Raw genomic sequence first — 17,346 nt, 5'->3', positions numbered from 1 at the left:
TGATTAGATGAATGATATGGTTGTGATAGATTCATTTTGTAATGATTACTAAGATATTTAGATGAACCACAATAACAACTGTAGACACCTAAAATTGTCATGTCTAATTAAATAAATATTTTATTTATTTAATTATCTAAGCCTAATTCTTCTATTAATTAAATAAATCTTTATTTATTTAATTAATTCATTTATCCTCTTCTAGCCTTATTTCTCATTTAAATAAATACATTTATTTATTTAAATTATCCCTTTCCTAAATTAAATAAATATTTTATTTATTTAATTGTCCTACTTCTTCTATTAATTAAATAAATCTTTATTTATTTAATTAATTCATTATCTTTTTCTACACATGACACATGTCATTCATCTCTTAATTCCTACACTACCTACCTCTTTCATTATTTTGGTATTTCTTATACCTACCCTCTAATCCTAGCCGACCTCTCTTTTTACACCTCTCAATCTTAACCCTCCATTTCTTATTGTGTCTTCTATTTAAGGAGATGCTTTCTTCATTATCAAACCCTAATGACACATGCTAATGATCTTTTATGCAATTGACTACACTACGATCCTACTTGCAACCACATTCCGTTCTTTGTTGAGCTCTTGTGCATATAAAAATCTGAGAGCAAATATATCAAGCAAGATCAATGGAGATAGGAAGAATGGAGATCAAAACCCTATTGGACATGTGATGGTATAATCTTTGTGATTTTGAGTTATTTTGCATTGTCTTAGGTTATCTTCATATGTTATGGTGGATCTTTGTTCATTGTTAGGCTAGGGTTTGGTGGTTGAATCCATTTAGTCTTTCAATATTGTTATTATTGTTATCCATTTTCACCATATACAACAACATTCACCCACTGAATAGATAAATGATGATAACAATGGATAATATGAACCATAATAACAATGAATGATTAGACGAATGATGATATGGTCATGACGAATTCATTTTGTAATGATAATTAAGATATTTAGATTAACCACAATAATAACTGTCTTCACCCATTTCATGATTAGATAAGTTTGATGATTAGATATATGATGATAACAATGGATGATATGAACCAAAATAACAATGAATTATAAGATGAATGATGATATGGTTGTGACAAATTCATTTTGTAATGATTATTAAGATATTTAGATGGACCACTATAACAATATTCACCCATTTGATGATTAGATAAATGATGATAACAATAGATGATATGAACCACAATAATAATAAATCTTGTGATGATTAAATCTTCACTAAGTTTGATGATTAGATAAATTATTATAATAATGGATGATTTGAACAACAATAATAATGAATGATTAGATGAATGATGATTAGATAAATAATGATGATAATGGATGATATGAACCACAATAACAATGAGTGACCCTATTTTGTTTTTGTGGTTGGCCTTCTTGCTTCTTTCCCATCATCCTCTTTTTCTTTGGTTCTTCTTATTGAGGTAGATGGTGCTGGAGATAACCTTTCTCCTATTGAGGTGGAGTTGGGTGTTGTGTTTGTGGCTGGGAGGTGTTGTGGGGACGTTGATGATGCCATGTTTCTTGGCTTCTCGAGAACTGTGGATAATCTGATTATTGGCCTCTCTCCTCTTTCAACTATGAAGGTGGTGATCTTGGAGAATCTTCTGGGTGCAACCCTTCTCGTTCTCAAGATCAAGGTTATAGGAGCCTTTCAAAAATGCATTGTTTAAGGTTGTGGGAACCTTGTAAAACCCACTCTCATAGTTGAGGGAGCCTATAAAAACCCTACTTCTAGTTCTGGGAGCCATATAAAACCCACTTTCAAGGTTGGGGAGCTTGGAAAAACCCCATTTGTATTGTTTTTGCTAGGGATAGACTAGATGTTGGAAGTTTTTAAGGGCCCAATTTGGCCAGTTCTTGTTTTTGGTTAAAGGTCTAGGCTTTTGTTGTGGCTTAGAGAAGTTATTATAGGTTATGGGAACCTAGGAAAACCCTTCTTGTTGGTTGAGGGTGTCTAATATATCCTCGATCTATATTTTCTAAGGTCTATTGTTTGTTGTTTTAGGTTGTTTGTTTTGCCAGCCTAGTTTGTAATGTTGCATTCCTAATGTTTGGCTGGTGTTTGGTGTGTGGTTGCTGATGTGTTTGTATGTTTCCATCTTTTGCAGCCTTTGTTTTGGGATCTGGATGCCCATAAGTTCAAAAGCTTTCAAGTCCTTTCTAAAACCTATGGTTTGCTACCAAGTAATCCGGTCTATTCTTTGTTGGAAACTCTTTGTTGTAAAAGGTTTTGGGGCCCCTTTAAAACCTATTTTACCCTAATCAAAAACAATGAGTGGCCCTTTTGATGATTAGATAAATGATGCTAACAATGGATGATATGAACCACAATGACAATGAATGACCCAATTGATGATTAGATAAGTTTGATGATTAAATAAATGATGATAACAATGGATAATATGAACTAAAAAAATAATGAACCACAATGAATCATTTCATGATTAAATATTCAATTAAGCTCAATGATTGGATAAATGATAATAACAATGAATGATATGAATCACAATAACAATGAATGATTAGATGAATGATAGAAAAGGTCATGACAAATTCTTATTATAATGATCAGATGAATGATGAAAAGGTCATGAATTCATTATTTTTATAATAAGAACTAATTTGGTAATGATTTAATGAATCATTTGATGATTAAATTAAATATATCAATGAATGATGATGATGATAAGTTTGAAGATAAATGATAACAATGGATGATATGAACCACAATATGATGATTAGATAAGTTTCATGGTTAGATAAATGATGATTACAATGGATGACATGAACCACAATTATTAGAGATAAGTTTGATGATTAAGAACAATCGATATGAAATAATAATAAATGATTAGATAGTAATAATGAATGATTAGAGGAATAATTAAGTTTGATAATAAATGATGATAACAATGGATGAAATGAAATAATAATGAATGATTAGGTGAATAAATAGATAAATTGGTGATTAGATTAATGATGAAAAGGTCACCCAACCATTTGATATTAAATTTCCTCTCCGTGTTCCGATCTGCAATTCGTCACCCACCTTTTTTCTCAAAAGGTAAGTTTGATGATTAGATAAATGTTCATATCAATGGAATTGATTAGATAAATAAATGATTACACATAAATTTGATTATTAATGATTAGATAAATGAATTATTAGAAATAAATGATGATTAATGATTAAAGATCATTTTGATGATTAATGATTAGATAGAATGAATGATTATATATGATTAGATAAATGAATGATTAGAAATAAATGATGATTAATGATTAAAGATAAGTTTGATGATTAATGATTAGATAGAATGAATTATTATATATGATGAGATAAATGAATGATTAGAGATGAGTTTGATGATTTAGAGAAGTTAATGATTGGTTTATGAATGATTAGAGGTGTTTTATGATTTAGAGAAATGAACGATTGGTTTATGAATGATTAGAGATAAGTTTGATGATTTAGAGAAATGAATGATTGATTTATGATTGATTCAAGATGAATGAATGAATGATTTAGATGAAAGATGAATGGATGGTCAGTATTCGTAGTCACCCCAAGCGCACCCGATACTTAGACCTCTCTAAGGTGACCGTCGCCTCTTTCACATAGTTGCTTGGCCCTCAACGCCACATCCATTGCCACGCACGTTCGATGAATGGTTTAGATGAAAGATGGATGGATGAATGAATTAGATAGATCAATTAGATGAATGAATGATTTAGAGATAATGAATGATTTAAAGATAAGTGATTTAAATGAATGAATGAATTAGATAACCCCATTTGTATTGTTTTTGCTAGGGACAGACTAGATTCTAGAAGTTTTTAAGGGCCCAGTTTGGCCAGTTCTTGTTTTTGGTTAAAGGTCTAGGCTTTTGTTGTGGCTTAGAGAAGCTATTACAGGTTATGGGAGCCTGGGAAAACCCTTCTTGTTGGTTGAGGGTACTTGATATACCCTTGACCTATGTTTTCTAAGGTCTATTGTTTGTTGTATTAAGTTGTTTGTTCTGCCAACCTAGTTTGTAATGTCCCATTAGTAATGTTTGGCTGGTGTTTGGTGTGTGGTTGCTGATGTGTTTGTATGTTTCTATCTTTTCCAACCTCTGTTTTGGGATTTGGATGCTCATAAGTCCAGAAGGTTTCAAGTCCTTTCTAAAACCTATGGTTTGCTACCAAGTAATTCGGTCTATTATTTGTTGGCAACTCTTTGTTGTAAAGGATTTTCGGGCCCCTTCAAAACCTGTTTTAGCCTAATCAAAAACAATGAGTGACCCTTTTGATGATTAGATAAATGATGATAACAATGGATGATATGAACCACAATGACAATGAATGACCCAATTGATGATTAGATAAGTTTGATGATTAAATAAATGATGATAACAATGGATAATATGAACTACAATAACAATGAACCTCAATGAACCATTTGATGATTAAATCTCCAATTAAGTTTGATGATTGGATAAATGATAATAACAATGAATGATATGAATCGCAATAACAATGAATGATTAGATGAATGATAGAAAAGGTCATGACAAATTCTTATTATAATGATCAGATGAATGATGAAAAGGTCATGAATTCATTATGTTTTATAATAAGAACTAATTTGGTAATGATTTAATGAATCATTTGATGATTAAATTAAATATATCAATGAATGATGATGATGATAAGTTTGAAGATAAATTATAACAATGGATGATATGAACCACAATATGATGATTAGATAAGTTTCATGGTTAGATAAATGATGATTACAATGGATGACATGAACCACAATTATTAGAGATAAATTTGATGATTAAGAACAATCGATATGAAATAATAATAAATGATTAGATAGTAACAATGAATGATTAGAGGAATAATTAAGTTTGATGATAAATGATGATAACAATGGATGATATGAAATAATAATGAATGATTAGGTGAATAAATAGATAAATGGGTGATTAGATTAATGATGAAAAGGCCACCCAACCATTTAATATTAAATTTCCTCTCCGTGTTCCAATCTGTAATTCGCCACCCACCTTTTTTCTCAAAAGGTAAGTTTGATGATTAGATAAATGTTCATGTCAATGAAATTGACTAGATAAATAAATGATTACACATAAATTTGATTATTAATGATTAGGTAAATGAATTATTAAAAATAAATGATGATTAATGATTAAAGATAATTTTGATGATTAATAATTAGATAGAATGAATGATTATATATGATTAGATAAATGAATGATTATATATGATTAGATAAATGAATGATTAGAAATAAATGATGATTAATGATTAGATAAATGAATGATTATAAATAAATGATGATTAATGATTAAAGATAACTTTGATGATTAATGATTAGATAGAATGAATGATTATATCTAATGAGATAAATGAATGATAAGAGATGAGTTTGATGATTTAGAGAAATGAATGATTGGTTTATGAATGATTAGAGATGTTTGATGATTTAGAGAAATAAATGATTGGTTTATGAATGATTAGAAATAAGTTTGATGATTTAGAGAAATGAATGATTCGAGATGAATGAATGAATGATTTAGATGAAAGATGAATGGATGGTCAGTATTGGTAGTCACCCCAAGCGCACTCGATACTTAGACCTCTCTAAGGCGACCATCGCCTCTTTCACATAGTCACTTGGCCCTCTGCGCCACATCCATTGTCACGCACGTTTGATGAATGGTTTAGATGAAAGATGTATGGATGAATGAATTAGATAGATGAATTAGATGAATGAATGATTTAGAGATAATGAATGATTTAAAGAAAAGTGATTTAAATGAATGAATGAATTAGATAACCCCATTTCTATTATTTTTTCTAGGGATAGACTAGATGCTGGAAGTTTTTAAGGGCCCATTTTGGCCAGTTCTTGTTTTTGGTTAAAGGTCTAGGCTTTTGTTGTGGCTTAGATAAGTTATTATAGGTTATGGGAGCCTAGGAAAACCCTTCTTGTTGGTTGAGGGTGTCTGATATACCCTCGATCTATATTTTCTAAGGTCTATTGTTTGTTGTTTTAGGTTGTTTGTTTTGCCAGCCTAGTTTGTAATGTTGCATTCCTAATGTTTGGTTGGTGTTTGGTGTGTGGTTGTTGATGTGTTTGTATGTTTCCATCTTTTGCAGCCTTTGTTTTGGGATATGGATGCCCATAAGTTCAAAATCTTTCAAGTCCTTTCTAAAACCTATGGTTTGCTACCAAGTAATCCGGTCTATTCTTTGTTGGAAAGTCTTTGTTGTATAAGGTTTTGGGGCCCCTTTAAAACCTATTTTACCCTAATCAAAAACAATGAGTGGCCCTTTTGATGATTAGATAAATGATGCTAACAATGGATGATATGAACCACAATGACAATGAATGACCCAATTGATGATTAGATAAGTTTGATGATTAAATAAATGATGATAACAATGGATAATATGAACTACAATAACAATGAACCATTTGATGATTAAATCGTCAATTAAGTTCGATGATTGGATAAATGATAATAACAATGAATGATAGAAAAAGGTCGTGACAAATTCTTATTATAATGATCAGATGAATGATGAAAAGGTCATGAATTCATTATGTTTTATAATAAGAGCTTATTTTGTAATGATTTAATGAACCATTTGATGATTAAATTAAATATATTAATGAATGATGATGATGATGATGATAAGTTTGAAGATAAATGATAACAATGGATGATATGAACCACAATATGATGATTAGATAAGTTTGATGGTTAGATAAATGATGATTACAATGGATGACATGAACCACAATGATTAGAGATAAGTTTGATGATTAAGAACAATCGATATGCAATAATAAATGATTAGATAGTAACAATGAATGATTAGAGGAATAATTAAGTTTGATGATAAATGATCATAACAATGGATGATATAAAACAATAATGAATGATTAGGTGAATAAATAGATAAATGGGTGATTAGATTAATGATAAAAAAGGTCACCCGACCATTTGATATTAAATTTCCTCTCCATGTTCCGATCTGCAATTTGCCACCCACCTTTTTTCTCAAAAGGTAACTTTTATGAATAGATAAATATTCATATCAATGGAATTGATTAGATAAATAAATGATTACACATAAATTTGATTATTAATGATTAGATAAATGAATTATTAGAAATAAATGATGATTAATAATTAAAGATAATTTTGATGATTAATGATTAGATATAATGAATGATTATATATGATTAGAAATAAATGATGATTAATGATTAGATAGAATGAATGATTAGAGATGAGTTTGATGATTTAGATAAATGAATGATTGGTTTATGAATGATTAGAGATGTTTGATGATTTAGATAAATGAATGATTGGTTTATGAATGATTAGAGATAAGTTTGATGATTTAGAGAAATGAATGATTGATTTATGAATGATTCGAGATGAATGAATGAATGATTTAGATGAAAGATGAATGGATGGTCGGTATTGGTAGTCACCCCAAGCGCACCCAATACTTAGACCTCTCTAAGTCGATCGTCGCCTCTTTCACATAGTCACTTGGCCCTCAACGCCACATCCATTGTCACGCACGTTTGATGAATGGTTTAGATGAAAGATGGATGGATGAATGAATTAGATAGATGAATTAGATGAATGAATGATTTAGAGATAAGTTTAGATTGAATTAGATAGATGAATTAGATGAATGAATGATTTAAGATAAGTGATTTAAGATAAGTGATTTAGATGAATGAATTAGATGAATGAATGATTTAGAGATAATGAAATAATAATAAATGATTAGATAGTAACAATGAATGTTTAGAGGAATAATTAAGTTTGATGATAAATGATCATAACAATGGATGATATGAAATAATAATGAATGATTAGGTGAATAAATAGATAAATGGGTGGTTAGATTAATGATGAAAAGGTCACCCAACCATTTGATATTAAATTTTCTCTCCGTGTTCCGATCTGCAATTCGCCACCCACCTTTTTTCTCAAAAGGTAAGTTTGATGATTAGATAAATAAATGATTACACATAAATTTAATTATTAATGATTAGATAAATAAATTATTAGAAATAAATGATGATTAATGATTAAAAATAATTTTGATGATTAATGATTAGATAAATGAATGACTAGAAATAAATGATGATTAATGATTGAAGATAAGTTTGATGATTAATGATTAGATAGAATGAATGATTATATCTAATGAGATAAATGAATGATTAGAGATGGGTTTGATGATTTAGAGAAATGAATGATTGGTTTATGAATGATTAGAGATGTTTGATGATTTAAAGAAATGAATGGTTGGTTTATGAATGATTAGAGATAAGTTTGATGATTTAGAGAAATGAATGATTGGTTTATGAATGATTCGAGATGAATGAATGAATGATTTAGATGAAAGATGAATGGATGGTCGGTATTGGTAGTCACCTCAAGCACACCTGATACTTAGACCTCTCTAAGGCGATTGTCGCCTCTTTCACATAGTTGCTTGGCCCTCAACGCCATATCCATTGTCATGTCACATTGTCACGCATGTTCGATGAATGGTTTAGATGAAAGATGGATGGATGAATGAATTAGATAGATGAATTAGATGAATGATACTTAGACCTCTCTAAGGCGACCGTCGCCTCTTTCACATAGTCGCTTGGCCCTCAATGCCATATCCATTGTCACATCACATTGCCACGCACGTTCGATGAATGGTTTAGATGAAAGATGGATGGATGAATGAATTAGATAGATGAATTAGATGAATGAATGATTTAGAGATAAGTTTAGATTGAATTGGTCACCTCTTTCACATAGTCGCTTGGCCCTCAACGCCATATCCATTGTCACGTCACATTGTCATGCACGTTCGATGAATGGTTTAGATGAAAGATGGATGAATTAGATAGATGAATTAGATGAATGAATGATTTAGAGATAAGTTTAGATTGAATTAGACAGATGAATTCGATGAATGAATGATTTAGAGATAAGTTTAGATTGAATTAGATAGATGAATTAGATGAATGAATGATTTAAGATAAGTTCGATGAATGGCTTAGATGAAAGATGGATGGATGAATGAATTAGATAGATGAATTAGATGAATGAATGATTTAGAGATAAGTTTAAATTTAATTAGATAGATGAATTAGATGAATGAATGATTTAAGATAAGTGATTTAGATGAATGAATTGGATGAATGAATGATTTAGAGACAATGAATGATTTAAAGATAAGTGAAGTGATAAGTGATTTAGATGAATGAATGAATTAGAGATAATGAATGATTTAAAGATAAAGTGATTTAAATGATAGTCGCATGGCCCTCAACACCATATCCATTGTCACGTCACATTGTGACGCACGTTCGATGAATGGTTTAGACGAAAGATTGATGGATGAATGAATTATATAGATGAGTTAGATGAATGAATGATTTAGAGATAAGTTTAGATTGAATTAGATAGATGAATTAGATGAATGAATGATTTAGAGATAAGTTTAGATTGAATTAGATAGATGAATTAGATGAATGAATGATTTAGAGATAAGTTTAGATTGAATTAGATAGATGAATTAGATGAATGAATGATTTAAGATAAGTGATTTAGATGAATGAATGACTTAGAAACAATGAATGATTTAAAGATAAGTGATTTAGATGAATGAATGAATTAGAGATAATGAATGATTTAAAGATAAAGTGATTTAAATGAATGAATGAATTAGATCTATAAGTTTTGATGATTTAGAGAAGAGCATTCGATGAATGAATTAGATAGATGAATTAGATGAATGAATGATTTAGAGATAAGTTTAGATTGAATTAGATGAATGAATGATTTAAGATAAGTGATTTAAGATAAGTGAATTAGATGAATGAATGATTTAAGATAAGTGATTTAGAAAGTGATTTAGATGAATGAATTAGATGAATAAATGATTTAAGATAAGTTCGATGAATGGTTTAGATGATGGATGGATGAATTAGATAGATGAATTAGATGAATGGATGATAAGTGATTTAGATGAATGAATGAATTAGAGATAATGAATGATTTAAGATAAGGTCGATGAATGGAATGGTTTAGATGAATTAGATGAATGAATAATTTAGAGATAATTTTAGATTGATTTAAGATAAGTGATTTAGATGGATGAATTAGATGAATGAATGATTTAAGATAAGTGATTTAGATGGATGAATTAGATGAATGAATGATTTAGAGAAATGAATGAGTGAATGAGTGAATTAGATGAATTAGTGAATTAGATGAGTGAATGAGTGAATTAGATGAGCGAATTGAATGAGTGAATTAGATGAATGAATTAATTAGAGATAATGAATGATTTAAAGGTAAAGTGATTTGAATGAGTAAATGATGCACGTTCGATGAATGGTTTAGATGAAAGATGGACGAATTAGATAGATGAATTAGATGAATGAATGATTTAGAGATAAGTTTAGATTGAATTAGACAGATGAATGATTTAGAGATAAGTTTAGATTGAATTAGATAGATGAATTAGATGAATGAATGATTTAAGATAAGTTCGATGAATGGTTTAGATGAAAGATGGATGGATGAATGAATTAGATAGATGAATTAGATGAATGAATGATTTAGAGATAAGTTTAAATTTAATTAGATAGATGAATTAGATGAATGAATGATTTAAGATAAGTGATTTAGATGAATGAATGATTTAAGATAAGTGATTTTGACGAATGAATTGGATGAATGAATGATTTAGAGACAATGAATGACTCAAAGATAAGTGAAGTGATAAGTGATTTAGATGAATGAATTAGATGAATGAATGAATTAGAGATAATGAATGATTTAAAGATAAAGTGATTTAAATGATAGTCGCTTGGCCCTCAACGCCATATCCATTGTCACGTCACATTGTGACACACGTTCGATGAATGGTTTAGATGAAAGATGAATGGTTTAGATGAAAGATGGATGGATGAATGAATTATATAGATGAATTAGATGAATGAATGATTTAGAGATAAGTTTAGATTGAATTAGATAGATGAATTAGATTAATGAATGATTTAGAGATAAGTTTAGATTGAATTAGATAGATGAATTAGATGAATGAATGATTTAAGATAAGTGATTTAGATGAATGAATGATTTAGAAACAATGAATGATTTATAGATAAGTGATAAGTGATTTAGATGAATGAATGAATTAGAGATAATGAATGATTTAAAGATAAAGTGATTTAAATGAATGAATGAATTAGATCTATAAGTTTTGATGATTTAGAGAAGAGCATTCGATGAATGAATTAGATAGATGAATTAGATGAATGAATGATTTAGAGATAAGTTTAGATTGAATTAGATAGATGAATTAGATGAATGAATGATTTAGAGATAAGTTTAGATTGAATTAGATAGATGAATTAGATGAATGAATGATTTAAGATAAGTGATTTAGATGAATGAACGATTTAAGAAAGTGATTTAGATGAATGAATGATTTAGAGACAATGAATGATTTAAAGATAAGTGATAAGTGATTTAGATGAATGAATTAGATAAGTGAAATAGATGAATGAATTAGATGAATGAATGAATTAGAGATAATGAATGATTTAAAGATAAAGTGATTTAAATGTCGATGAATGGTTTAGATGAAAGATGAATGGTTTAGATGAAAGATGGATGGATTAATGAATTAGATAGATGAATTAGATGAATGAATGATTTAGAGATAAGTTTAGATTGAATCAGATAGATGAATTAGATGAATGAATGATTTAGAGATAAGTTTAGATTGAATTAGATAGATGAATTAGATGAATGAATGATTTAAGATAAGTGAATTAGATGAATGAATGATTTAAGAAAGTGATTTAGATGAATGACTTAGATGAATGAATGATTTAAAGAAAATGAATGATTTAAAGATAAGTGATAAGTGATTTAGATGAATGAATTAGAGATAATGAATGATAAGTGATAAGTGATTTAGATGAATGAATTAGATGAATAAATGATTTAAGATAAGTTCGATGAATGGTTTAGATGAAAGATGAATGGTTTAGAAGAAAGATGGATGGATGGATGAATTAGATAGATGAATTAGATGAATGAATGATAAGTGATTTAGATGAATGAATTAGAGATAATGAATGATTTAAGATAAGTGATTTAGATGAATAAATGATTTAAGATAAGTTCGATGAATGGTTTAGATGAAAGATGAATGGTTTAGATGAATTAGATGAATGAATGATTTAGAGATAAGTTTAGATTGAATTGGATAGATGAATTAGATGAATGGTTTAGATGAAAGAGGGATGGATGGATGAATTAGATAGATGAATTAGATGAATGAATGATTTAGAGATAAGTTTAGATTGAATTAGTTAGATGAATGAATGATTTAGAGATAAGTTTAGATTGAATTAGATAGATGAATTAGATGAATGAATGATTTAGAGATAAGTTTAGATTGAATTAGATAGATGAATTAGATGAATGAATGATTTAAGATAAGTGATTTAAGATAAGTGAATTAGATGAATGAATGATTTAAGATAAGTGATTTAGAAAGTGATTTAGATGAATGAATTAGAGATAATGAATGATAAGTGATTTAGATGAATGAATTAGATGAATAAATGATTTAAGATAAGTTCGATGAATGGCTTAGATGATGGATGGATGAATTAGATAGATGAATTAGAGATAATGAATGATTTAAGATAAGGTCGATGAATGGAATGGTTTAGATGAAAGATGAATGGTTTAGATGAATTAGATGAATGAATAATTTAGAGATAAGTTTAGATTGATTTAAGATAAGTGATTTAGATGGATGAATTAGATGAATAAATGATTTAAGATAAGTGATCTAGATGGATGAATTAGATGAATGAATGATTTAAGATAAGTGATTTAGATGAATGAATGATTTAAGATAAGTGATTTAGATGGATGAATTAGATGAATGAATGATGAATTAGATAGATGAATTAGAGATAATGAATGATTTAAGATAAGGTCGATGAATGGAATGGTTTAGATGAAAGATGAATGGTTTAGACGAATTAGATGAATGAATAATTTAGAGATAAGTTTAGATTGATTTAAGATAAGTGATTTAGATGGATGAATTAGATGAATAAATGATTTAAGATAAGTGATCTAGATGGATGAATTAGATGAATGAATGATTTAAGATAAGTGATTTAGATGAATGAATGATTTAAGATAAGTGATTTAGATGGATGAATTAGATGAATGAATGATTTAGAGAAATGAATGAGTGAATGAGTGAATTATATGAATGAGTGAATTAGATGAGTGACTGAGTGAAATAGATGAATGAATTAATTAGAGATAATGAATGATTTAAAGATAAAGTGATTTGAATGAGTGAATGAGTGAATTAGATGAATGAGTGAATTAGATGAATGAGTGAATTAGATGAGTGAATGAGTGAATTATATGAATGTATGAATTGGATGAGTGAATTGAATGAGTGAATTAATTAGAGATGAGTGAATTAGATGAATGAGTGAATTGAATGAATTAATTAATTAGAGATAATGAATGATTTAAAGATAAAGTGAGTGAATTAGATGAGTGAATTGAATGAGTGAATTAGATGATTGAATTAATTAGAGATAATGAATGATTTAAAGATAAAGTGATTTGAATGAGTGAATTGGATGAATGAGTGAATTAGATGAGTGAATTGGATGAATGAGTGAATTAGATGAGTGAATTGGATGAGTGAATTAGATGAATTAATTAATAGAGATAATGAATGATTTAAAGATAAAGTGATTAGTGATTTAAATGAATGAATGAATTAGATCTATAAGTTTAAGTTTTGATGATGATTGATGATTTAGAGAAGTGAATAATTAGAGAAAAATTTGATGATTAGATAAATAATGATAACAATGTATGATATGAACCATAATAACAAAATGGATGAAGGTCATTGACATATTATAAGGATAATAATAATTAATTTTATGATTATTAAGATATTTAGATAATAAGAATGGTAAGAATGGATCATTGACGAATTCTTATTATAATGATAATAATAATTAATTTTTATGATTATTAAGATATTTAGATAATAAGAATGGTAAGATTGAAGCATATTATTATAATGATCATTGATGAATTCTTATTATAATGATAATAATTAATTTTTATGATTATTAAGATATTTAGATAATAAGAATGATAAGAATGGATGATATGATGCATATTATTATAATTTTATAAAACAATGGATGAAGGTCATTGACGAATCATGATTGACGAATTCTTATTATAATAATTTTATAAAACAATGGATGAAGGTCATTGACGAATCATGATTGACGAATTCTTATTATAATGATAATAATAATTAATTTTTATGATTATTAAGATATTTAGATAATAATAATTAATTTTATGATTATTAAGATATTTAGATAATAAGAATGGTAAGAACGGCTCATTGACGAATTCTTATTATAATGATAATAATAATTAATTTTTATGATTATTAAGATATTTAGATAATAAGAATGGTAAGAATGAAGCATATTATTATAATGATCATTGACGAATTCTTATTATAATGATAATAATTAATTTTTATAATGATCATTGACGAATTCTTATTATAATGATAATAATTAATTTTTATGATTATTAAGATATTTAGATAATAAGAATGATAAGAATGGATGATATGATGCATATTATTATAATTTTATAAAACAATGGATGAAGTCATTGACGAATCATGATTGACGAATTCTTATTATAATAATTTTATAAAACAATGGATGAAGGTCATTGACGAATCATGATTGACGAATTCTTATTATAATGATAATAATAATTAATTTTTATGATTATTAAAATATTTAGATAAGAATGGATGATATGAAGCATATTAATGGATGAAGGTCATTGATGAATGAATTCTTATTATAATGATAATAATAATTAATTTTTATGATTATTAAGATATTTAGATAATAAGAATGGATGATATGAAGCATATTATTATAATGATAATAATAATTAATTTTTATGATTATTAAGATATTTAGATAATAAGAATGGATGATATGAAGCATATTATTATAATGATAATTATAATTAATTTTTATAATGATTATTAAGATATTTAGATGCACGAGAGTAACAATCTTCACCCATTTAATGATAATGATTAATAACCATGGCTGAGGTCGTGACGACTCGTGAACTGATCTTCGTGATTCAAATCTAATATTTTTTTTTCCATTCGATCATCTTCGTGATTACAATCTAATATCTTTTTTGCATTCGATCATATTTGCAGTTTAAGATTTTAAAAACTGAAAATGCTCTGATGAACATAATTCAGAGAATTTGACACGCACTGTTCAGTCTGTACAACTACAAGCTGACTCTCTTGCCTTTGTGAATTATTGAATTTATCTTCGTGATTAAAATCAAATATTTTTTTTCCATTCGATCATTTTTTATCCGAAAATGCTCTGATGAACATACTTCAATAAATTTGGTAAACTCAGTTTCGGTTTGTACAACTCTTCACTCTCTTGCCTTCTTGTCATGCTAAAAGCAAAATACTGAAGCCTATCACAATCGATTTAACACAAGAAAATAAACAACGACGTTCATTTCATATATATCACTGGTAAGGAAAATGCTACAGGCATATTGCTGTATGTAGGAGAACATACATAGAGCAAACAGTACAGGCACACAATACAAAACACTTCCTAGAGCTACAGTACAGCACCTACGCAATATCTACATATACAACTTCATTCATCACACAATTTACTCTAAGAACGTGTCTTATATTTGGATTCATCAATTGGAATGCCTTCTTCAGACGCCCTCTCATCACCAGATTTATCACTAGTGCTCAGCCCACCCTTGCGCCCCATTTCTTGATACCCTTCGAACCCAATCTGCTCTTTCCGCGTCTGCCCGCCTTTGCTTCGCCCTAGAAAAACAATCACCAACTTAATTTTGCAGCACAAAGACCGGATAAACATAAGTGAACTGTGTCGAGATTAAACCCTAAGTGAACTGTGTCAAGATTAAACCCTAAGTGAACTGTGTCAAGATTAAACCCTAATCTTTCTTTGTTTCAAAAATTTGCAATCGTACCAAAAGTTAAAGCCCTAAGATTTTCTTTCGAAATTTTGAAAGACAAAAACCGGATAAATATGTGTGGACCGTGTTCTAAATTAAAACCCTAATCTATCTTCCTTTCAAGAATTTGCAATCGGATCAAAAGTTAAAGCCCTAATCATTCTTTCAAAATTTTGGAAGACAGAGAAAGGATAAAAATAAGTGAACTGTGTTCAAAATTAAAATCTTTGTTCCAATTTCTTTAACACAAAAACTGGATAATTACAAGTTAAAACCCTAATATTTCTTTCAAAAATTTTGAAGTACACTGTATTTAAGATAACCTTCAGCAAGGCGCTCTTGTGCATCGAGAGATTTGCCGCCAGTGCCACCGGGCACAACAGTTTGTCCCTCGCGGGCTTTCGCATCCAATTCGCTTCGCCGTTGTCCTGAAGCCATTCTTTCTCTTCTCGTACTCGTACTCGTAATCTTACTCTTCTCTGAACTCTTACTCTCATTCTTTCGTCTGCTGTGTGTTATATAGCACAAGAAATGCATGACACAGCTTCTGATGGCAATTCTTACGCAAGGCACGGATCATTCTCCATGGGACGCGTCAGCTGGCCACAGTAAAAGACGATCGCCTTACACGAAGCAGATCAGATCAGTTTATTTTAACTAAGAAATACTGAATTGTTTAATCTTTTACTCCTTCAACCATGTATATCGTAATCTAACTTATCCATTTTCTTCCAGAACGCAAATGATACGTTCTTTAGCCGCAGGCAGGTGGTTGGCTGTTCGAAACCGGCTTTCAACCCTTTGTTGAGGCAGAACAGGATATATAGCAGCCAGATTTCAAAATCAATTAAGCACTAACTAATATTAATTATGCTACTTAAATAAATTTAATGGGCAGTTTTTTGGTTTGGTTTATTTTATCTAGTTTTTCAGATTTGGTGTGTTATGAATTAATGAATGAGTTTCAGTTATGAATTAATGAATGAGTTTCAATGACTTTCATAAGATTATCAATCCATGGGATAAAGAGCATTTTTAAAGCTTGTTGTTTTGTGTAGTTTTAGGCTGCACCTTTTCAAATTGTCCT

The 17,346-nt window shown here is 28.7% G+C and overlaps 1 protein-coding gene across 1 annotated transcript; it reads right to left on the bottom strand.

The window, feature by feature from the left end:
* Positions 1-15,759: 15,759 nt before the first annotated feature.
* LOC131076311 (embryonic abundant protein 1) lies at positions 15,760-17,049 on the bottom strand. Its single transcript, XM_058013438.2, has 2 exons — positions 16,583-17,049; positions 15,760-16,107 (listed from the first exon to the last, which is right to left on the bottom strand). The coding sequence occupies exons 1-2, from the start codon at positions 16,794-16,796 to the stop codon at positions 15,944-15,946; spliced, it is 378 nt and encodes a 125-aa protein (XP_057869421.1). The 5' UTR covers positions 16,797-17,049; the 3' UTR covers positions 15,760-15,943.
* Positions 17,050-17,346: the final 297 nt, after the last annotated feature.

This window comes from Cryptomeria japonica, chromosome 11 (assembly GCF_030272615.1).
Source record: "Cryptomeria japonica chromosome 11, Sugi_1.0, whole genome shotgun sequence".
NCBI lineage: Eukaryota > Viridiplantae > Streptophyta > Pinopsida > Cupressales > Cupressaceae > Cryptomeria > Cryptomeria japonica.
Note: the sequence above shows the minus strand (reverse complement) of the source record. Positions and strands in the feature narration are given on the sequence as shown.

What these genes read in the sequence shown, in the direction of transcription:
- LOC131076311 (XM_058013438.2), bottom strand. Translation starts at nt 16,796, where the DNA reads ATGCATTTCTTGTGCTATATAACACACAGCAGACGAAAGAATGAGAGT. An exon ending in ACAAGAGCGCCTTGCTGAAG is followed by an intron (nt 16,108 to 16,582) that starts GTTATCTTAAAT and finishes TTGTTTTTCTAG; the next exon opens with GGCGAAGCAAAGGCGGGCAG.